General features: G+C 53.7%; 1 protein-coding gene across 1 annotated transcript in view; it reads left to right on the top strand.

Moving 5' to 3' along the window:
- The window catches only part of SDK1 (sidekick cell adhesion molecule 1), a 595,735-nt gene that overhangs the window by 510,108 nt on the left and 63,080 nt on the right, over positions 1-22,547 (top strand). The window contains exons 31-35 of the mRNA XM_012638907.1: positions 808-911; positions 3,867-3,937; positions 10,942-11,077; positions 11,780-11,839; positions 13,769-13,870. Of these exons, the coding sequence (XP_012494361.1) occupies positions 808-911; positions 3,867-3,937; positions 10,942-11,077; positions 11,780-11,839; positions 13,769-13,870 (473 nt within the window). The remainder of the gene's footprint in view (positions 1-807; positions 912-3,866; positions 3,938-10,941; positions 11,078-11,779; positions 11,840-13,768; positions 13,871-22,547) is intronic.

The raw sequence follows: 22,547 nt of genomic DNA, 5'->3' as shown, positions 1-22,547 counted from the left end.
GAATGTTGCTTTAAGACAAGCCCCCTATTCCAATCTGGCACTTACCAGTCCTCTGGCAGTAGGCATGCGAATGAATCTAACTAGGCCTCTGTTTTCTCATCCTCGAAAGGGGAATAATAATGACTCCTGCCTCTCAGAGTGAGTGCGGATTAAATGGGGTAATGCTTGCAAGTGCTTGGCACGACGTCTGGCTCAGTAAGTGGCAGGGGTGCGGGTCCAGGTGGGGCTGTGCCGACAGCTGGGGCAGAGGCTGGGCTGGCCTGTGCAGACCTCCGCAAGGGACGTGTAGGGATGAGAGAGGAAGTGAATCAGGCGGGAACTCATTTACCTCTCTGGATGGCACGAGGGCTGATCTGATTAGCTCCTCCTGAGGAATTCCCTGAGTTCCTCAGAGAGCAGTGATTTGCTGTGTAGGAGTGTCTTTAATGACAGGAGGTGCTAGTACCTCCCTGGGGAGCTCTAAGCAAAACCTCCCTCCCCTGGCCAGGAAGTTCTGCGCTCCCCTCCTCTCTGTGAAATCCCTCTCTCCCTGGGCATTAACACAGTCCAGGGTGTTCAGGGGCTGCTCCCAGACGGACTCAAGGTCCTTTTAAAGGCCCTGCTCACTGCAGCCAGGAAGGGATCCAGTCCTGACTTGAGAACAGCCTCCTGGCTGCGGGGTAATCTGTCGTGGCTCACGTGGGAGCGCAGACCTCCTGTCAGGGCAGGGACGAGGTTTGCCCTTCCTTCCAAGGCTCCACCGGGAGTGCCTGCGGGCCGGGCAGGGTGGCAGGTGCCTGGCAGTCATGAGTCTCTCCCACATTTCAGGCTGAGGCCCTTCACCTCCTACAAGCTGCGCCTGAAAGCCACCAATGACATTGGGGACAGCGACTTCAGTTCAGAGACAGAGGCGGTGACCACGCTGCAGGACGGTGAGCAAGCTGGGCCCAGAGTGCTTTCTTGGCTGCTGCCTCTGAAGCCAGGACACTTGCTCCGAGAGAGGGGCCCCGCTTTCATCCTGAGCCAGGAGGGGCCCCCAGGGAGCGGTGGTGAGCAGGAGAACTCCATTAGTCATGAGCAGCTCGGAGCTCTCCTGTATACCCTGTACTTGTAAATCAAGGCTTCAAGAGCTTCCAAATGGAATGGAAGTTTCTTTGATTGGCTTCCAAAGCCCCTGCTATCCATTAGCATCCCAGAAATTGAATAATTGATAGGGGAGTTAAAAATAAATGTCAGCGCGTAGCTGGGTTTTAAGAGGTTTTCCCAATTTTTCTCGTTCACAAGCCACTGTTTGACAATAGTGCAGGTAAGTGATGGAAGTGAGATCTCCTCAAAGCTCCAGGTGGCATTTTCACCCCCTCTGATCTACCTTTGAGGCGTTGAGCCTGAAGATTTATAGTAGTTTCACATGACCCAGGCTGCAGTGCGCCTAGGAGACAGCTCCATCAGACACGTCTGGCGGGGCTGGCTGGGCAGGTGGGATGGAGGAGAATGGGGAGTGCGTAACAGCGGCTGCAGCTCAGATCCCAGGCCAGAAACCCCAGCACTCAGTTCACCCAGGAGTGCTTTATAATAGTTCCCTAAACCTACCCCGAAGCACTGTCTTTTCCGTTTAATGCAGCAGTGGAACGATTTCAAATACACCAGTTTCCAGCGGGCTCACCCCACGACCTCACATCCTCAGTTCTGCTCTTTTTAAGACCTGAAGTTTAGTTTCTCCGACACAGGCCTCACATGACCTTAGCGACCAGCAAAGGGGCTGAAGGGAACCATTCTCCACTTCTCAGCAGCACACAGAGCTGTTCTGCCGCAAACCCAGGGCTCCCAATGGAGCAAAGTCTCTAAGGGCCTCTGACAGGCCCCCAGCTGTGCTAACAGGAAAGGCCAGAGAACTGTTGTCTTTGTGGCTCCTGTTTTCTCACCCAAACTCTTTCGTGGGCACTAATCCTGGGAGTTTATTAGAGCCCAGGGGAGACCAGTGGGAGAGGAGGGGGCAGGGATCGGGGAGAAGCCACCCATGCACGGGGTGTGGTCCGGTGAGCTCTGTGGTCCTTGGGTTTGGGGACCAGTCCTGAGCTCACAGCGTGGGGGAAACGAGATGAGACAACCTGAGAGGTGCCGGAGGCTGAGGCCACTTGTGGCTGGAAAAGCCTTTCCAATGAATCCACATAAAGTGGGGGCCGATTGGACGCTGAACTGCAAGGGAAAGGTTTCATTAGAACTAAATACAAAGCCAAAACTGTACAAAGGCATTCATTTAATCTTACACTTAACACAATTGAGGTAATATTTGGAACTAAGCACTCATTCTTCGGATAAAGGAACAACACACACAAGCTGGTTTTGTTGTCGTAATATCTCTGACAGATTGTGCCAGAGCAGGATACAACAGCCTCCTTGCCAGGCTGTGCATCCAAATGGACCATTTCTGGAAAAATATCGAGGGGCCTCTTTAAGCTCCCCGCAGGCCTTTCTTTGCCTTTGATATTCAAATCAGCACTTTGATGCACCTATCTTGTCTTCTTTTCTGAGATTTGCAGTTCTCTCTGCAGTGGATTTACATTGTATTTGTACTGCATTTCCGTGCTATCAGCTGGAGATTGACAGGCACAGCCTGACTCCAGGGCCGGGGAACCCCAGCTATATGGGGAGAGTTTTCTGAGTACGCGATGGTTTCCTGATACATATTTTCTTATTACGGTGATTTTTATTTCCCTGCACACTCTCACACCTTGAGGCTATCGAGAGCCCCTGTAATTGCACTCTAGCCTGAGCAGAGCTATCAGGAAAGCTGGCGAGAGGGCCCACCCTTAAACTGGAACAGCAGGAGGTTCAGAGGGCAGGGAGGGAGATGGATCCTAAAAGCAGAGCTGAGAGGGGGAGGTATGACTTGTGCAGCTGCTGCCCGGGCTGGGGACCAGAGGAGGGGCAGGCCTGGTAGGTCCAGAGGAGAATCACAGAACAGGTGACACAGGGACGGATCCTGGGTGCAGAGTGGAGGGTGTCTGCCAGACACACAGGTGGGGGCATGGGGATAAGACCCTCGGTCGTTCAGTGCAGCGAATGTACAGTGAGCGGGGAATGTGCGGGGGGCTTCTGCTGGCTCTCAGGATCTCTCAGTCAGGGAGACAGAGAGGTCGATGCAATATGCCAAGATGGGGCCACACAGACCCCGGAGGGAGCAGAGCAGTGAGCAAAAGGGACAAAGAAGGCCCCCTGGAAGGGTGGGTGACAAGAAGGATTTCAGTTTGGGCAGAGTATAGGGCACAGTGAAGGGCAGAGGTCAAACCAGGCTTGACCCCCTAGAGACCAGAGCAGAACCGCTGTGGCCACCTAGAACCATGGCAGACTGCCCTTCGGCCTTGCTGCCCCCACCAGCTGCAGCCTCACCAGAAATCAGCCCCTTTCCTGACTGTCACATCAGTATTTCAAGCCAAGAGCCCTGAGACCTGGCTTCATCATTTGCCCCATTCAGGAGAGGTAGCTCTGCCCTAAGTACCTAAAAAAAAAAGAAAATTAAAGAAAAGAAAAAAAAAGTGGACTCTCTCCCTCAGGACATCCTGGAACTGCAGGGAGGGTCTGGCAGCGGCGTGGAGGGCTGGCTCTCAGAAAGTCCACCTCGGAGAGAGCAAAACTCGTTGGATGTCTTAGTTCGGGCCTGTTTGTCAGGGACACTGCTAGGATTGGGTCCCTTCTATCCTGGGCACAGGCTTTGAAGGAGAACCCCGGGAAGCTCTGAGAAAAGGCAAGGAGAAGGGGGTCCCTGGGGAAGGAAGGGCGGCTGGGCTTGCTAGCTTCCCGCGCACTCTGGGGGCCGGCGGCCCCAGAGGATGGTGAATACTAACAGAGCCATTCTAATCTCTGCTTTCTTCTTGTGCGGGTTTCAGTTCCAGGGGAGCCTCCAGGTTCTGTCTCCGCCACGCCGCACACGACTTCCTCCGTTCTGATCCAGTGGCAGGTAAGAGCCGGGGGAATCACACGTGTTCTGTAAAATGTGTTCTCCTTCCTCGCTCGTTCAGCCCTGTCGGCTGGACTGCATGCCGAGCCCGTGCTAAGAGTTTGAGAGCAGAACAAAGGAAACATCCTCATCGGGCTTGCGAACCCGAAGGGAAAGTGGTGTCAAAGTACAATTTCCTGGCAGATGCAATGCACACACGGAATGAACTTACACTCAGCTCGTTAAGGAGGGCCCGGCTGCGTGGCAGGGCTGGCTCAGGGCTTTAGAGGAACTGGAGTTTTATAGGCATCTGACGAAGGATGGTCGGGTAAGGCTCCTGTATACACACAAAACTGGTCAGGGTCCTTCAGGGCAGTAAAACTGTAACCTGTCGAGTGATCCTTTCTAGAGAAACCACTTGCTACCAGATCAGTATCTACAGGATTACACGTATCGTCCCAAAGTCTGGGGCTCCAGTCTCCAGCGAACAGTGAGTCGAGCTAAGCCACGTTCTCTGAGATGATCTCACAGCCCTTGGCGGGCCTGTTAAACCGCTCCAGTGAGGCGCTGAAGGACATACCACTGCCGCTTTCCCTTGTTTCCAATCTTGGCTACTGTTTGCTGACAATGAGGTGCACTGAACGAAAAACCAACGGGGCAAACCTGCCCAGGAGGGTGCAGGGCCCCGGGGAAAGCCCAGCTGAGGAAGGAGGCGGGACTCTGTGGTCCCAGAGCAGAGGGAGGCAGGCGCAGCAGGCCCATGGGCAGGGGCAAGATTGAGAGCAGTCGAAGCTTCTGTCCAACAGGGGACATTCCTGAGGCGAGATGGGGGGGTGGCTGCCGTGCCGGGGAATGGGGAGTGCCATGGGATGTGGTGGAGGGGGGCTCTGAGGTCTGTGTTCAGAGAGCCACGGCGAGGCAGGGTCAGCCTGGGAGTGGTCTCTGGGAGCTGGGGGTTGGGAGGGTGGTCTGTGTGGGCGAGAGAGTCTTCCTTGAAGCTGATACTGTCAAGGAGAACGACAAGGTGCCCAAGTCAGCAGGAAGGAGGAGACAGTCTGGGAGGTCAGGAGGGGGAGGGACCTCAGTAACCCTGACAACTGAGAGGGGAGCAATGGTCTTGGAGAGCCGTGGGGGTGTCCTGACCACACGCACCACGCTGGCACGGGGCAGGCTGGGAGGAGTTCCTGCGGAAAGGGAAGGGAGGGGAGCCAGGCGCAGGGGCAGGGATGCGCAGAAGCCTTGCAGAGGCCATGAGGGAGCTCGTTCTAGAGGATGCGGCCACCGAGCCCTGCAGAGGGTCAGTCTGGGCGGGCGTAGCCCAACCCTGCAGGCACAAGGGTGCAGCACAGGGCTGGGCAAGGATGGGAGGAGCAAGGAGTGCACTGGAGACCCCTCGGGGGCTGCGGCCAGGCTGAGGACCCAGAGTAGAGAGAGAAATGCCAAGTGGGTAGCCCCAGCCCCAGACCCCTCAGCTCTGTCCCAGTGTGGCCTTCCCAGGAGTGGACTGGGGGGAGCCTCACTGAAAACGCAGGGCGAGGTGTGTCTGTGGGGGTGGGGAAACCAGAAGGTGCTTTCTGGACCGTCCAGCTGGTGACTCTGACCTCCGAAGTCCCCGCTTCCCTCGGTTGTGTTAGAACTGGGTGGTGTCAGTGTGTGTTAGGCTAGAGCGCATGTAATCTGACCATATTTGAGGGACAAAGTGGCAATTTCATATCATTCAACCCAACATATAATCACTTGATACTGCACTTGCATGAGTGATGGGAGGTGGGAGTTTTACAATTGGGTTTCTGTTAAGGGTGCACAATATCCTTCAGTGGATAGAGGAACCGTGGCCACTTTGCCTCTTTCCTGTCACTTAGCAACAGCTGCTCTGGATAGAGTGGGAACCTTTCCAGGTGACAAAAGACATTCCCAGTGTCTCCCGGTGAAACTGGAAATTCACTGCTGTGGCTCGGCCCTGTCTAGGTTTGCAGAGTGTAGGGGTTGGAACAGAACCAGGAAAATGCAGCCTGGGCCCCTCCCTGCCTCAGGGATGCCATGGCCCGGTCAGCTGGGGGGCCACTGACAAGCTGATAAAGTCCCCCCAATTTGCCATTGGGCAGCTGTGACCTTGAGAGGCCTCTCTGCCTTCAGGTTCCTCCTCTGGAAAAACAAAAGGTCACAAAGGTGACCTCTGATGTCCCATGCAAAGTTTCTGGTCTTTGGTCTGTTAGACCTTCACGGTCCGAGCTCCAGCCCAGACTTCCACCAGTGTCGTTGGTAGGAGGTGGGAGACATTCAAAGTGGCAATCCAAGGTCCCCAGCACTTCTGTTTCCCACCCCCCACTAACACAATCAACTGAAAGAAGATTGGTCTTTTGTGCTGTGCTGAATTCTGCCAGAAAATTAGCATTTTCTTTGTAGACATGGCAGCGGCCTGCCAATAACTAGGTAAGCACCTTTTCTGTAAAGGTAGCCAGCGTCAGGGCTGGGACGCGTCACCTCCTCAAACAAGGGCTATGAACACGTTGCCCGCTGTCAGCCTCAGCACCCTGCCTCTCACTGGCGCAGGGCTCCACATTCCCCAGGGCTGTCGGGCTGCTCTGGGAAGAGCCACAGCAAAGCAACCTGGCCTGTGTGTCCATCAGCTGTCCCCCTCCGGAGCCTAATAGAACAAACTAATTGCAAGAAGGCCAGAGCAGGAGGTGGTCAATACGACGTATTGTAGAAATAAATGCCTGTCAACCACCAGGCAATTGAAGGATAATTAAAATTATGAGTAATTTGCTAAATCAGAACAGGCAGAACAAAGAAAAAGAAACTAGGTTTAAATATAGATTTGCATTCCAAATGAAATGTTTCACCTGTAAACCTTTTTTTTTTTAGTAATTTGTTTAAAAATGCAAACACCAGCTGTAATTTTAAGGTTGCAGACCCATTTAAATGCCTCCCCCCAAGGCAATCTGTCAGGTTTGATTCTTCTTAGTAGGACAATCAATCTTTGCCTTTCTTGGGGTCCAGCTCTGTTTGAAATCTACATATTTGAAGGTGTATTCTAGACAGTGGTGGTATTGTGTTCACACTGAGTATAGCTCATAATAGACATTAATGTTTCTGAATTGATCACAACATTTAAGCTGGCTATTCTGAAACTTCCAGTGGATCGTACAGTCTGCCACTCAAAAGCATTGCCCCTCATGCTGCTGCAGATTTCTCGTAAGTGGGTTTTGAGGCTGTTTTTTAGCAAAGAAAAAGTCCTAAGCAATAGATTACATCACGCACGAAGCTCTTAGCGGAAGAGGGACTCCGGGTAGCAACAGGCACCTTCCTAAGAGGCAGCCTCAGCTGCCTGGGCAGGGGTGGGGAGGCACTGGGGCCTGTTCAGAACACATCTCATGGATTGTTTCCTCATTTCTTCACTCGCAACGTCATCCACAGAGCCAGCCCCTGGGTAGATACAGAGCCCCAGAGGTGTTTGAGACAGACTGCAAAATTTAGCTTTCATTTCGTGTGATGAGCTCTATAACACATTAATGGGAAGATCGTGGGGGCAACTGAACACACTACAGGATGGACAGGCCTCCCCAGGTAGAAGGCCTGGAGAAAAGCACCAGGTACCAGGCACTGCGGGCCAGGCAAAATATTTCAGCAGGAAGTCATTGGTATTCGATGCTGTGCCTTGGGGAAGGCACAGTGGGTCCCCGGTGATCTGCTAAACCACTGGGATTTAATCCCACGGGGAATCCCTGTTGTACTCTTCAGGAAACAGAAGTTACCAGAATGTGAACTAGAAGCTCAGCTGCCCAGGAGATCATGGCAGTCGGGTTAGATTTTGACTTTAGGGCCAGCTCTGCCTGGTACTTGCCATGAGGCCTTGGGCACATTCCCTAAAGCCCAGGTCCTCATCTGCAGAGTGGGGAGGAGGGTTGGGCCCTGCCCTGCCTCCCCTGAGCGGAGGGCCCTGGACAGGAAAGCAGAGGCCAGCAGCCGAGGTGGGCCCAGCCCTGACTGCACAGGCAGCTGGAAGGAGTGTGGCCATCGTGTGTCCTGCACCCTCCTGCCCTGGCTCTTCCCTCCACTCGGCCCCACTGCCTCCACATCTGCCCTCAAGCACTACCCTCTTTCTGCCTGTACAGTGGGTGATGAAACACAGGTGCCCTCCTGCCAGGTCCTCTGCACTTAGCAGGGGGCTTTTGAAAAATGGAAGGTAGGCAGGCCCCTCAAAGAACCTGCTGGTAGAATTTCTGATGTGTGGTAGGCAGAGGGCAGACATCTTCAGGAGGGGTTCCAGTTCCCTTCACACTGCCCATGTGCATGGCCAATCCAGGAAGAAATTAAGAATAGATGGGGTTATCCTGGACTCCAGCAAATCCAACTCTCGTCCGCAGCATTGGTTCAGCACCTGCCGTGTCTAAGACCTGTCGCAGGTGCTGTGGGCATGTAGACATGAGCAAGGCCCAGACACAGCCTTGCACTCGGGGCATTTGCTGAGTCAGAAGCTTTAGGCACAGCATGATCAGGGCTGAGGGCTGGGAGATAGGTCTGGGGGTGCAAAGGGAAGCCTTTGTTTAGGGTCCTACAGTACTCTGGAGACCAGCTAGCCAGACTGCTGCCTGTTACGGACTCGGGCTGAGCAGGCAGCCCAGGCGCACACTGCGAGGTGGTAACAGCGCCAGGACTCGAGTCAGAGCCTGATCTCAGCCCATCCTTCCTCGACCTCTCCTGTTACATGGAGCCACCCTACTGACGCCTCCAAGGACCTCCACCGTGGCGGAGCTTCTTTCATGAGTTACAGACAGGTTCAGCCTAACTCCAGGAATGGAAAGTGTGGTTGAGCCCAATTCAGAACCACGTGCGGGCAGTCTCTGCGAGTCACCGGGCCTTTGTAAGTGAAGCTCCCACCAGGAAGATGGGAGCTCACAGAGGGGCCAGGACCCTTAGAGAAGCCACCCTCGGGGCTGTCCGGCCACCTCATGCCCTCCCTGGACCTGAAGGAGCTGAAAGGAGCCACATTTCGACCATTCAAATGCTCTGGGATTTCTGGTGCAAACAGCCGTCCGCTCACCTGTTGGCGAAATGTGAACCTCAGCCCTGTGGTTGGTGGCCACTGCAGCTGTGGGGCAAGGGGGCTTGGCTTCTTCTCCTTATATCTCTAAAGCTAGAAATATTTCCGGGTCCCAGGTCAGCCCTCAGCCACTTCCTATCTCCAGCCCCAGGACGTGTGGACATGAAGTGGGGGGTGGTGCGTTTGCTGCCAGTTACAGATCCACACTGGGGCCCCAGCAAGGACATTTTTATTTTCCCAACCCCCCAACCTCCCGCTTATTTGATATTTTTGGTAAATTGAATCCCGTGCCCCCCAGCCCCAGCTTTCCTCCTCTCCTAAAAGTAAATTGCTCTCACTGTAATCCTGTCTCTGCCTCCCCTGTCTGTAGAGTTGGCCAGAGGCCTTTGCAATCTTCCTGCTGAGGTCTGAGTGCCTGAAGCTGCCACGAGTATAATCTGGGACAGGGAGGGAGGCTTTGAAGGTGACCTCGGGTGAGGTTGCTGGCTGGCACTTAGCAAGCCTTTGATCTGCCCACTCGCCGCTCCCTTCTTGCTGACTCCAGTCAGCCCAGACCCCAGACATGGGAGCGTGAGATTTCTCATCTGCCCAGAGCCCTGCCACTCCCACCTCCTGCCAGCGTGACCGAGCAAGGACAGTGCCTGGGGATGCTCAGCAGGACTGCCTGGGCCATCTGACTGAGAGCCTCGAGCAGAGAGAGCAGGCTCCCAGGTGCACAGTGTGCTGGGCACGTATCTCTGCCTGTCAGGGCCCAGGGAAGCCAAAAGCCCCCAGGGTCTTGGAAGCACAAGGCGTCCCAAACATGAAGGTTTTCTCCTCAAAATCAGTAGAAAAGAAAAGGAGAACATTTAATAACATAAAAGCCACAGCAGAAGCTCCAGCCCCCTCCTGCTCCTCGGGCCCAGCTCTGGGCTGTGCCACAATCCTCCCCCTCCCTCTCTGCCAGCTCTCGGCTTCCTGAGCTCGCAGCTCCCGGGTCGGTTTGGTTTTTGTTCTGTTTTCCTGATGAGTCCCAGGAACTCGCTGAGCCAGCGAGCAGAGGGGGCTCTCTGCTGGAAAAGTGGTCAGTGGTCACGGGGTGTGGATGGATGGGGTGGCCGCCCCCCGGGACCCTGCTGCTCTGCTGACCACCCACCCCTGCCCCAGGCACACCCCATGCTGGAGGTGCCCTCTGTGCTGGTTCACTTCTGGTTGTGTTTTGCCAGCTGTTCTCATGGGGGGTTTAAAAAACACTTCCATCTGTAGGTTACCCCATGGAAGGCCATCAGGAAAGGGGCAGCAGCGGGCGTTCAGGGAAAGTGCCGCATGCCCAGTTACATTTGATTTCAGAACAGTGAGTTTGAGGTTCACATTTAGCTGCGTGTCCTGTATTTTTACAAGCAAACCTGGCAGCCCTAGGAGGGAAAAAGCAAAAAGCAAGAGACTCACCTGACTTCAAAGTCCAATAGCCAGTGAAAGGTAAAGAGAGAAAAGGAAAAGCCCATGGAAAAAGTCCCTCCCAAGATAACAGTCCAACCCCCCAGGCCGTGGAGAATTTGGAGCCAAAGTATCCAAATGCCTGGTGGCGCCATTTCCCTCCCTGGTCCATGGCGGCTGGCAGGAGTCCTTGGAGCTGGGGCTACAGCCAGACAGACAGGTAACCCTTGTACCTTTCAGCAAAGTTGAGAACAGCTGCAGGGACTTGGCAAGCACCCCGTGTAGGGGACACTGGGGTTCAGGCATAGCCCCACTGGACGACAATCCCTCTGCTCCTGGTTGTGCACAGGGGGTCAGACGTCCCAGGCCAGGAAGAGTGGGGCTGTGCCCAGGCAGGAGCCATGCCTGCATGTGGGGTCACTGGTCCATTCATGAATCTGACACCTGACCTTTGAGCTGGTGACATCCCTCTGTGTGGCTAGCTAGTAAAATGGAGTGGAGGTCACCAAGCCTGGGATGCAGGCTGGCTCCGCGTGGCTGAGTGGGTGTGATGTCTCTGCAGCCTCCGAGGGACGAAAGCCTGAATGGCCTCCTGCAGGGATACAGGATCTACTATCGGGAGCTGGAGTCTGAGGCTGGGTCTGGCACTGAGGTCAAGACGCTCAAGAGCCCTTCAGCTCTGCGGGCCGAGCTCACAGGTGAGGCGCTGTCCCCTCTGTCCTGCGCAGGTACTGCCCCTCAGTCACTGCAGGCAGGGCAGGGAGGTTCCCTCGGCAACTGCTCGGTGCAAGTCCTGGTGGGAAATGCCGGGGAGGCAGCAAGAGGAGAGGCAGCCCTGCCCTCAGGGAACGGGCAGTTTCACCTGCCAGGAGCATGTGGGGTGCAGGTATGAGGTGGCCACTCAGCTGTTGTGCACTCTGGGCATGTCCCGAAGGTGTCCCTTGCTGGTGACCAGACAACAATGAGCATTTCACCGGGCTTTGCCACAAAATCAAAGCACAACAAAATAGAAGGGCCCCACAGCACAGCTGGGCCCCTGCACCTGGTCATGAGTGCCTCCTCCTGAGCCAGCTGGCAGCCGTCCCGCCCTAGGGCACCCCGCAGAAACTGACATCCATGTCTTCCCTGGTGCCACTGGCGCTATGTTGTGCTAAATACTAATATGTTCCAATGAATCAGAGGGTTGGGCACAGCCCTACCTGTCTTGGGCTGGGCTGCCTTGCTGTTTTACAAACTGCCATAACCCCAGCAAGCCAGTGGGGACCGTGGGTGGCAGTGTGGTCTTCATTGCCCTGGGAGGTGCCACGTGGGGGCCCGGACAGCGTGTGAGTGAGGCTGCCCTGTTTGCAGTAACCGAGTCCCTGCGTGCTAACTGCCTCTCTGCTTTGCTCACCCGATAGCCCAAAGCACCTTCAGGACGGTGAACAGCAGCTCCACACTAACAACGTACGAACTAACACGTAAGTGGGCACCGCCTGCCGGGGACGCCCCTGGCCAGCGCCAGGTGGCCTCTCAGGGGACCAAGTAAAAACCAGCTTGGATTAATGGCTCTAATTTCTGGAATTCCCCTTCTCAAATGCTGCTTCTCAACATACCAGAACTGCCAGGGAGACAGGAAAAGAAACTTCTAGAAACAGAGGCTAGGGAGATTTACTGACATCTGGTCTTTGAGTTTGGGACAAAAACGGAAGTCGGATTGACCAAGATCTCCTCTCTGGCCCCCTTCTCTCTCTCTCTCTCTCTCTCTCTCTCTCTCTCTCTCTCCCTTTTTTTTGTTTTGCCTCTTTCTTTTTTATTGTGGTAAAATACACATAACAAAAAATTTACCTCTTAGGCTTTTTAAGTCAGCAGTTGAGTTACATTGAGCACATCCACATTGTCGTGACGGGCTTATTTCCCTGGGCATAACGTCCTCAAGGTTCATCCACATCGTAGCAGGTGTCAGGATGTCCTTTTCAAAGCTGTGCAGTGTCCCATTGTCTGGGACATTTCAAGGTCCAAGTGCAGGGCTAAGGGGAGACCCGTCATGTCATTCGCTTCCTTGTGAGAACCTGGCTGGATTAGAAAGTGGAGGGGGCTGGCGGTCCCTGAGTCGGCCGAGGTAGGGCATCCTTCAGGCTGTCTGCACTGTCCTGTTCTTGCCTCCCACCACCCGGGGTGGCCTGCCCGGTTCCTGGGTAGGTCGGCTTTCCCGTCATGCTGCTTCCCAAAGTGGCGCTTTGTCCCTGTGCCATCTGTGCAGCTCATCCCCATTGCTCCTCACTTGTTTGCCACCACTCCCATCACACGCATTTGCTGAGCTCCCCCCAGGGCCAGCCACCCTCCCACGCGTCCCCTTGGTGGAGGAGCAACTTAGAGAGTTCAAGGATAAACCAGGTTCTAGTTAGGAGGGTTCCTGAGCTCAGGGTTCTCAATCACGGGTTATGAAAAGTCAAAGAGGGGTGGCCCAAGCCCACAGGGCTGCACCACGTCCACACTCGCCTAGCTCTGTCCACCCGTCCTCCTCAGGACTCTGTGGTCGCATGCGTCCCTGAGTTGAGACTAACACGCCAGGCCAGCATACTCTAGGAAGCCCCTTCCCATGGGGTGTTTGTAAGGCTCCAACGATGCTGCATATTGGGGGGCTGGGTCCTGGCTCAGCTGCGTGGGAAGAACCCTGGAAACACTTTTTGGGAGCCCGTGATGGAAGGACCCGGTGATCTGATTCTCCGAAGCGCCACCGAGCTGGCAGCTTGCGGGAGGCTGGGTCCAAAGGCCTGATTCGTGTCACCATCCATGGCAGCACACAGGTGCTCAGACATACATGCAGAGCCTCACAAAAGCCAAGTCCCACAAAGCAATAGTAACCAGTGGGAGAACCTTCCAGAATGTTTTGGCTTAAAGGTCAGTTACTCTGGCTCTGTCACTTAGTGCAGAGCCCACGCTTGGCCACCTGCTCTGTGCAGCTGCCCACACCCTTTTCTTAGGACATGGGCATTAAAAGCTCAAAGGCTTTTGGTTTACCAATGTCTTTAAATTTTTTTTAAAAAGTCCCGGAATCTTACTCCCGCTGTTCTTACTTTTAAGGAGAGATTCTGGTCCAAAAGGTGGGCCCATGCTGTGTTTTGTAATCTCAATCCTTTGCTTTAGAAGAGGGAGTTTCATGCTGCCTTTCACCCAAATGCAGGCTAGGATGAGTCTTTTTCCTCGCCGTGGTTGAATTCGTAACAGGAGGAGGAGTCAGGCTGCCCCTGCCAGGGGGTGGAGGCATTTCCCAGGCTTCTCCATGGAAAAGCCAATCCCCGGCCCCTCCTGGGAGGGTTCTGATTCCAACAATGTGACTCTTGGAACTATCTAAGGATAGAGGGTGGTCCTGGTGCAGGCTGACCCTGGCTTCTTTAACCCTGTAGATTTAAAGAAGTACAGGCGCTATGAAGTGATCATGACCGCCTACAACATCATCGGTGAGAGCCCAGCCAGCGCGCCCGTGGAGGTCTTCGTCGGTGAGGCGGGTAAGCTCCGCGCACCCCCCAACCCCACTGCTGGCAACAGCAGTTGGAATAGCTGGTTGCGCTGTGGCCAGGAGTCTCAAATGTCAGGCGGCAGTCTTCCTCCTGGAACACGTTGCCGGTGGGGCCAGAGGTTTCCACGTCACCGGATGGTAAAAACGACTCGGCCGGGGCTGGAATTTCCTAACAGCTACAGTGGGTGACAAGCCTTGCTTGTGAGCCCCATGGCTCTGCAACTATCTGGAGCCCTGATATTCATCGTGGCTTTGCTCTACAAGAGCGCTGTTCCTAACTCAGTGGGCATCCGGTTTGTGAAGTGGGACCTCGTCACCTGGCGGGGGTAGAGGTTTGTACTTCACCAGCCGTCCGGCCCTCACTGGGCTTCGGCCGTGGCCCAATCTCCTGGAAACAGCCCGTTCTCCAGGCCTCGTGAGGCCACGTGGATCACTGCTTCTACTCTTGTGAGATGAGCTGTAACTCCTAAGCTGGGTTCAAGGGAATCACACTTCGGTCTGGCTAACCTGCCGTAAGACGCAGTGTCGTGGTTTTAGATCAGGTCGTGGCCCCAACCTTCTGGCCCAGCGTGACTCAGCTAATGGGAGCAACACCCTCCCACTCTTGCCCTCCTCCTTGGCAGATGGTTTTAAAGAGTTCCGTGGGTTTGGCATACAGCCTGGTGTCTCTGCTCAGATCTGAAGGTGCAGATTTCGATGGGTGATGCTTCCAGCTCAGAGCAATTTGAATTTCCCCGAGGATAGAGGCCCAGCCTGGCAGGAAATGCTGAGCAGCCGGAGGGAGGTTTGGGCTGCTGGGCTGCCGGATAGAAACACATCAGGTGACCTTTTGCAATTTGCAAAGGTTATTGTTATAAGCCAATCAATAGCATGGAGGGTTAGCTTAGCAGGTTTTTTCTGCAATGGTCAAGCAGTGTTTGCATACAGATGAGGATGCGTGAAATGCAACATTTGGAGCATACGTTATTTGTGCTTCTCTTTGCACAAAAATCTGTTCAAAGGCATTCCTCAGAGCAGTCAAGGTGGGGGGCAGGCGTTCCAGCAGGGAGGGCCTGGCCGTAGGAGAGCCACGGAGGCAGAGGAGGGACCCTGGAGGCACAGCTCAAGTGCTATCAGGAAAGGGTTGTCTTGGCCCACTTAGTGTTGCTATAAAGGAACATCTGAGCCTGAGGAATTTATAAAGAAGAGGGGTTTATTTGGCTCACAGTTCTGCAGGCTGTACAGGAAGCTTGGTGCCTGCATTTGCTTCTGGGGGGGCCTCAGGCTGCTCCCACTCATGGCAGAAGGGGAGGGAGCCAGTGTGTGCAGAGATCACAGGGCAAGAGAGGAAGCAGGAGAGAGGGAAGGGAGGCGCCAGGCTCTTTTCAACGCCCAGCTCTTAAGGAACTAACAAAGCAAGAACTTGTTACCACGAGGATAGTATCACGCTGTCAGTGAGGGATCCACCCTCACAGCCCAAACACCTCCCCACACCACCGCACTGGGGAGTGAATTTCAACATGAGGTTCAGACAGTCAGAAAAACCATATCCAAACCATAGCAAAAGTGCCAGCTATAGCTGGTGGTGGCCATGGCAGATTCCACGCTCTCCAGTCTTGTTCAGGCAGCTGGGCCCCAGTTTGGCCACCAAGGTGGGGGGAGGGAGTGGGCCACGCCAGTGGAATGAGGGAGCACAGGACAGGGAGCTGGGACCCCCATTCCTGGACTGCAGGCAGCAGAGTGGCCTGAGGGGGCTCTGCCTGCTGGCCAGCCTGCACCCCAGAAAGAGGATGCCAGGGTCAGGGGGCTCAGGGCACTGGGCAGGGCTATGTTCCCAGACCCACCAGGCTGCTCCCTGTCAAGAGCAAGTGCCACTCCCCATACCAAGCTGGGTCTGCCTGGAGCCACTGCCCTCCACTGTTCTCCACTCTGGGAGAACTCCTATCTCCCTGGGCAGCCCAGCTTCTAGGCAGACCTTGGAAGAGCAGCTGTCTTCTCTCCCCAGGTAGAACCAGATGTTCCGTCCTCTCTTCCAGAGCACCCTGCACACTCAGCTCTTTGTACCTCCAGCTGAGGTCAGGTCTGTTCCCTCTGAGCTCCACAAGGGCGGGGTCCCCCTGATTAACCCATAACCACAGGGTACCTCTAGAATACAGCACATATCCTGGGAATGTTAGAGGCAGGGAGGGAGGGAGGGAGAGAAGGAAAGGAAGAAAGAAAGAAGGAAAGGGAGTAAGAGGGAGGGAGAGAATAGAACACATGTAGACAGGAAGGAAGGAGGAGAGTGACGTGGCACAGTCCAGGCCACAGGCATTAGTACCCAGAGGCACAAAGGCCTGAGTCGCCAGAGCTCCAGCAGGTGTCCGCAAGGAGGGCTGCGAGCTCAGGGCATGGCGCAACCCTAGGGCCCAGGAGCTCAGGGAGGATCCTAAAGGGAGGCTCCTGTCCAGGTGCCTCAGCTCCAGCTCATCTGTCTGCCCTGCAAGAGGACGGGAAGGCTCTGAGAGTCCCGAGGACCTCTGACACCATGAGAGCTTCCAAACAAGCAAAACGGGGCAAAGCAGGGCCGACCAACTGCCAGCAAAGCCCACGGCTTTCTGTTTAGTCTTAATCCACGCCAAGCAAACACTGACCCAGCCCCAAGTGTGTAGCTGGCACAGCAGGAACAGAGAGGGTCATGGGGGCAGACACGCACGGCCCCCAGCCCTGCTCCAGGAACTGGGGGCTGAGAAGGCCTGCTCCTCCCCCGCAGCAGGGACCTCCCACACCCACGCACTTTTATTCACGCCAGCAGCTCCCTCCAGCCAGAGGTGGTGGCAGCAAAGCCACAGTGACAGTTACTCAAGGACAGGGCCCCAATAAAAGGGGATGCTCTGTCTCCACACAGGCTGTCGCCCGTGGATCCTGTGGCCTTGTGGCTCCCTCCACCCCCAGCTTATCCCCTGAGCCAGCCCTGCCTCCTCCTCCTGTGGGGAGAGTCCCTGCCCCTCCTCCTTACTCACCTGACCCCCTGGCTGCGGGACCCAGCCGCCTCCCATTCTGCTGTCTTCTGTCGTAGACATTCTCTGTTCAGAGGTGACGTCCTCAGCCCTGTAGCTGGCAGACTCCAGCTGAGTTCACTTATTATGGGGGCAGGAAGGATGTTACCAGAGCCCCTGTGAGGTGGGGGTTTGAAGTCCTGAGGTGGCAGGCAGGGGTCACTGCATCACAGGGTCACGGTGACGATGCGGCAAGACAGACCACACTCAGGCACCTCACACAGCGCTGATCTCTCTGCCCGGCTGGTCCAGGAGCTGCATCCAAGTGTCCTTGGCACCTGCAGGCAGCACAGGGCACAGCCCTTCTGTGGGGAGGGAAGCACCCCCCAGCCTCCTCCTCCACAAGCTTCCTCCAGATCCTGGGCTCTGCCTCGGGTCTGGCCACCTCTGGTGTCTGTGGCCTCCTCCTGGGAACTGGAAGTCGTGAGGGCTCCAGCATTTCTAGGGAGGAGGGCTTGGGAGTTGTGATCTGGCTCACAGTGGGGTTTGGGACCCATCTTGACACTGCATTTGCAGGCCTGGTTGTCTGTGCATCTGGTACGTCGTGTGTCTGTGGGACGGGGTGAGAGGGGCACGGGGTGGGGGGGACAAGGCCAGGTGATGCCTCCCCTGGGTAAGACAGGTGGCACCTGGTGAGGTTGCAGGGGCTGGGTCCCAGGTGGTGGAAAACTTTATAAACAACCTGTGAGGTTTTTACTATTATTTTACATCATCAAATACATTTGCAGAGGGTGCTGGGCCCACTACCTTGCTATTATAAATAAAGCTACTCTGTTACTATTACAAATCTTTTACAACTTATCTGATACTTTCCTTAGGATAAAATACTAGGAGCAGAATTTCTGGTTCAGTGACATAAACACTTTTCACTTTTGAAAAACTTCAACTAATTGACATCCTGCAGCAGTAACCAGATACAGGTCTATGGTTCATTCCTCCCTCCTTCCACTTTTAAATCTTTCCTGATATGTTAGGCAAAAAGTCATCTCATGATTGTTTTCATATATGGGATTTTGGATGACTAGTCTGTGATTAAATGCCTGTGATTGTTCATGGCCCTTTTTCTCATGGGGGTCTGTAAACTGACACACAAAATTGTAAAGAATTTATTTGAGCTGACAGCAGTTCATGAACTGGGCAGCACCAAACCAAAGGTGGTTTGGATTCTGCTGAGGGAACCCAAGGGGAAGGTTTGTGAAGTGGCATGTGGACGCCAGGCAAAGCAAACATGACTGGTCACAGTTATGCCACAGCCATATTTGGTCTTTCCTGTTGGAATGTCCCTGCTTGTATAAGTTAGTTGGCAGCTTGACTGACAAAGCTTAAGGTTTTTTTCTTTAATATAGACACTAATAATAAATAGCCTAAGTTAAATTTCATTTATGTTTGAAAATTTAGCAAGGTCAAGGTTGCCCCCACGGCCTAACTGACTTTGTCTGCTCTGCAGGTTCTCAAGCCTGGTCTCTGTTTTAGCTTATTTTAACAGGTCTTAGTGCTTTAAGTTGATTTTTAAGAGCTCCTTATATATTAGGGGTATCACATTTGATCATGTTTGTGGCAAATAGTTTTCCCTTTCTGTTGTTTTTCTTTAATTTTAGTGTGTTTAAATTGTTGCATGGTCAAACCTCTAGACCTGTGGCCCCATTCAGAATACTCACCCAAATTTTCTTCAGAATTTTTATGGTTTCATATTTTTCATTAAACTCTTTAATCCAGCTGGAATTTACTTTAGTACCTGGTATAAAGTCAGCTTCTAAAAAGATTTGTTTGCAGAGAAGTTTTCCCCTCCAATACCGTCTATTGATTGATTCTTGTGATACCTCTTAAATGTTTTAAATTCTTACATACAATCAAGTCTGAGGATTTTCTTAAGTTCTACAGACATCTTTACTCTTGCTCTGGTACCACCAAACTTTTCATTTATATCACTTTATACATATTTTTATATTCAGTAGGGCTTATCTTAATCTTTTTTGCTTTCCAAAATTTCTCATCCATTCTATGAACTTTACAATCATGTTGGCAAGTTCTCCAAAAAGCAAATTCTACTGGGTTTTTGATGGAAAGTGTATTAAATGATAAACTGATATATTAGTACAAATTCTTGACATCTTCCTTCTACTCACACTTCCTCTCCAGACATTGGCCTGTCTCTCCTTCTGCGTCCTGCAGTGGGTTTGGCAGCGTTTCTCACTCCTGTATGTTGACTATGGAGTCGTTCCCAGCAGTTTTACTGCAGTTGTTGCTGTGAACCCAGATATTGGAATGTCTTATCCCTGCTCTTCCCACAGCTGATCACAGCCTGAGGCTGAGGCTTACCTAGTTACTGAGGCCCATTAAATACTAGTCCAGCCAACAGAGCAACTTCATTGGTTTTCTACAAAAGGGAGCCAGGACTTGCCTTGTCCCTACATCCAGTGGGGCCTGGTGGCCAAATCAGGTTACCAGCGAATGCCTGGAACTGTGGGCCTTGACTTTACAACTTTCACCAAAAAAGAGGAAACAGACAGACACATAAACTCCATATTTCTAAGCATCCAATGGCTTTGGGTGGTATTTGGGTTGCTTTGGTGTACAGGCTGCTTAGGAAGACAAAAAGTGTCTTGAAATTATTGGTTTGCTGTTTTCTTAATGAACAAAAACTTTTTGTAGAACGTGGGTTCTACCTTTCTTCTAAATACTCCAAGTATTTTTAATTACTGTTGGTTGGAATGGGAGAAAAATAACAAAGCTTCCGGCTGTTTTAGCTCCCCCTGGTGACAAATAAAGCCAGGCCTGGAGCCTATTTAAGTGGAATGAAAAGGACTCAGAGCTGTGCTCGTTTGAAAACATGTGTTTGTAATGAAGAGCGGATGGCACTTGTTTACAGGGTAATTAATGTCGTTACTCCGCACTTCGTAGGGCTGCGCTATCTCGTCATCGCTGTTCAGCAGCATCCCCGGGTAACTCTCAATGAGACACACAGTGATGACATTATGCAAACCACAGGCCGTTGCCTCCCCGGCCGATGCCGTAGGCGGTGCTGCGGTAGGTCCAACTAGGCCATCAAGGACAACTGACTGAATCCACTGAGGGTCCGCCATGTGCCAGACACAAACTGTCACCACCATCACCTCTGCGGGAATTGCTGCCTCTGATTCACAGCTGAGTTGCTGGCCCTCAGAGAGATGACAGGCTGACCCTTTATCATGGGTCTGCCCTTTCCACCCTTGGGCATTACAGCTCCTATTTCTTGCTCCCTTAATGCACGATCGCCAAGGGGTTCAGATGAGATTTTCTGGGATGCAAGTGGTCCCTGCGTGAGTCATCCTCCAACACCGCTGCACCCAACCCAGGGCAGACAGTTTGTCCACCCCCTGGCCATGCTGGGTGGGGAATTTCAAGATACCATTCAGGCCCTCCACAGCTTCCTACAGGCTCTCTGCAGCACTCATTATTCCAAGACACCCTCTTGGTGAGGTTCACATGGCTGCCAGCCAGGCGGCCGTGGATCTGAGAAGTGCTCTTGGAGCACAGTGGGGGCTGGGGGGATGGGAGCAGGTGCTGCTGGTACCAAGCTGTCATGTGCAGGGTCAGATGTGGCCCCTGGAGAGACGATGGTCCTGGCCCTGGCTTCATTAAAGTTGGTGGGAGGGAAGGAGGTGTCCTGCCCACAGGTGAGCTGTGACCCCAGGCCCCTCCAGCAGCGGAGGTGGGGTGGGCTGTTATGGCACCTCCAGAGTCACAGGTTCCTGTTTCTACCCTTCGGTGAATCCCCATTGTCTGGAGAAGAAAATCAAAACCACTCCTGGGACTGACCCATGGGACCCCGGGCCCTGTCCAGGCCCACGCTGCAGTCACAGGAGCGTCACCCTGGTCCCGGGCCATGGCATGTGCCTTCCATGCTTCATGTGCTGCTTCCCTCAGCCGGGCTGTGGCCGTTCCTGGCAGATGTGGGTGCCCAGGAAATGCTGGTGGATAAGTGATATTATTAATAACCCTATCTCCATAAATGTAGAAAGGTTACAGAGAATATTCTAATGCCTAATGCTTTATTTGGAAAGGATCCTAAACATCACACAAGCTGAGTGTCAGTCAGTCCTAGGCCAGGAAATCTCTGGAAACTCCTGTGCTTTACCACACTGGTCGTCAGTGGAGACTCTCTGCTGAGCACCTCCTTGCTCAGCAAATGCTGGGAAGTGCGGCCTGGGCTCTGCCCTGGGAGCTTGCCTGGGGGAAGTGAGGATGCCCGGCCAGGGCCTTCTCGGGGTATGAGGCTCTCTGGGGTCGAGCCTTGAAGGGTTGGGGCCTTAGTCTCCTCCACTTCCACATTGGTCAGCTCAGCCCCTGACACCACTGAAACTGCACTGCCAATTGATCAGCTTCTCTTAATTTTAACTGACAAATAATAATTATATATATTTATGCAGTACGGGGATATGTACAATGTGGAATGATTAAATCATGCTGATTAAATTCATCGCCTCGCATACTTCTTCGTGGTAAAAATATTTAAAATCTACTCTTTTAGGAATTTTGAAATACACAATGCATTATTATTTACTATAGTCGTGCAATTAGCTTCTGGTGAAGCTAGCGGCTTCACCAGAATTCCAGCGGCTGCTCCTCATCCCTGGTCTGCACCTGGCCCTCGGCTCCCTGGTTGGCGTCCAGAGCGCGGCTCCCCAGCTCCTGGGCTCCCTCCCGGCTGCTTCCACCGGGCCCGGCTCTCCTGTTCCCACCCCACCACGTGGTCACGTCACTCCCACTCCCTTGGCTGCCTTCTGGAGCCACATGACGCCCGCATCTCCCCTCCAGTCTAGATGACTCAAGTGAGTCCAGACCACGTGTCCAGCTATGTCCCCAACATAGTTGAGGTAGCCCACAGGGTCCTTAAACCCAGCTTGTGTGTTCACTTCAATTCCCTGGTCACCATGACTGGTTGACTCTAGGTCCTTAGTGTCAAATCCACCTTTGTCACTTTTCTTCTCTGTCCCGGCCCTGGCCCTTGCTCAGGCCACTGTTGGCAGCACGTGTCCTCAGAGAAGCACCTCTCGGCTGGGTCCTTGGACTCAGTGCAGTCTCCAGCCACAGCCTTTCTCTAGCTCCACTCTGACTGCATCACTCTCCCTCAGAAGCCTTTCCGGAGGAACCTCGGACCTGCTGTGTGGTCTCAGCCTGGCCTCTAAGCAGCTGCTCCCTCCGGAGCTGCTGTCTCCTCCCTGTCTCCCTGTCCAGCCCTGTGAACTGCTCAAGGCTCAGCCTAGACGTGCCTTCCCGGGAGTCCTGGCGCAGGCATGCTCATCCCCAGCACAGAGCTAACCCCGAGGGGTGGATTTGCCTGTTGGCATCTGTATCCTGCACCAGATCGTGTGTGCGTGAGGACACATGCCCGACTGCCATCTCCGGGCGCACAGACCCTTGCCATGATCCAGTGCCTCGCATGGGGCCTGGTGGAGAAGTGTTCAGAGACAATCTATCACATGGATTGTAGCCTCTTGGCTGACAAGGGCCACCTCCCTTCCTCCCTTCCCTGACTCTTTTAGGACATGGCTGGAGATGCTGAGGCTGTGGCCAGGAGAGTCACGCTCTGGAACAGGACAGTCTGGGCTTGAATTCCAGCCTCACCTCTTGTTGGAGCACACTATGTAATTTTCTCTCTTATTCAAC

The sequence above is a fragment of the Propithecus coquereli genome, unplaced genomic scaffold, assembly GCF_000956105.1.
Source record: "Propithecus coquereli isolate 6110/MARCELLA unplaced genomic scaffold, Pcoq_1.0 Scaffold137, whole genome shotgun sequence".
In the NCBI taxonomy this organism is placed as follows: domain Eukaryota; kingdom Metazoa; phylum Chordata; class Mammalia; order Primates; family Indriidae; genus Propithecus; species Propithecus coquereli.
This window is presented reverse-complemented; position numbering and strand designations above follow the sequence as displayed.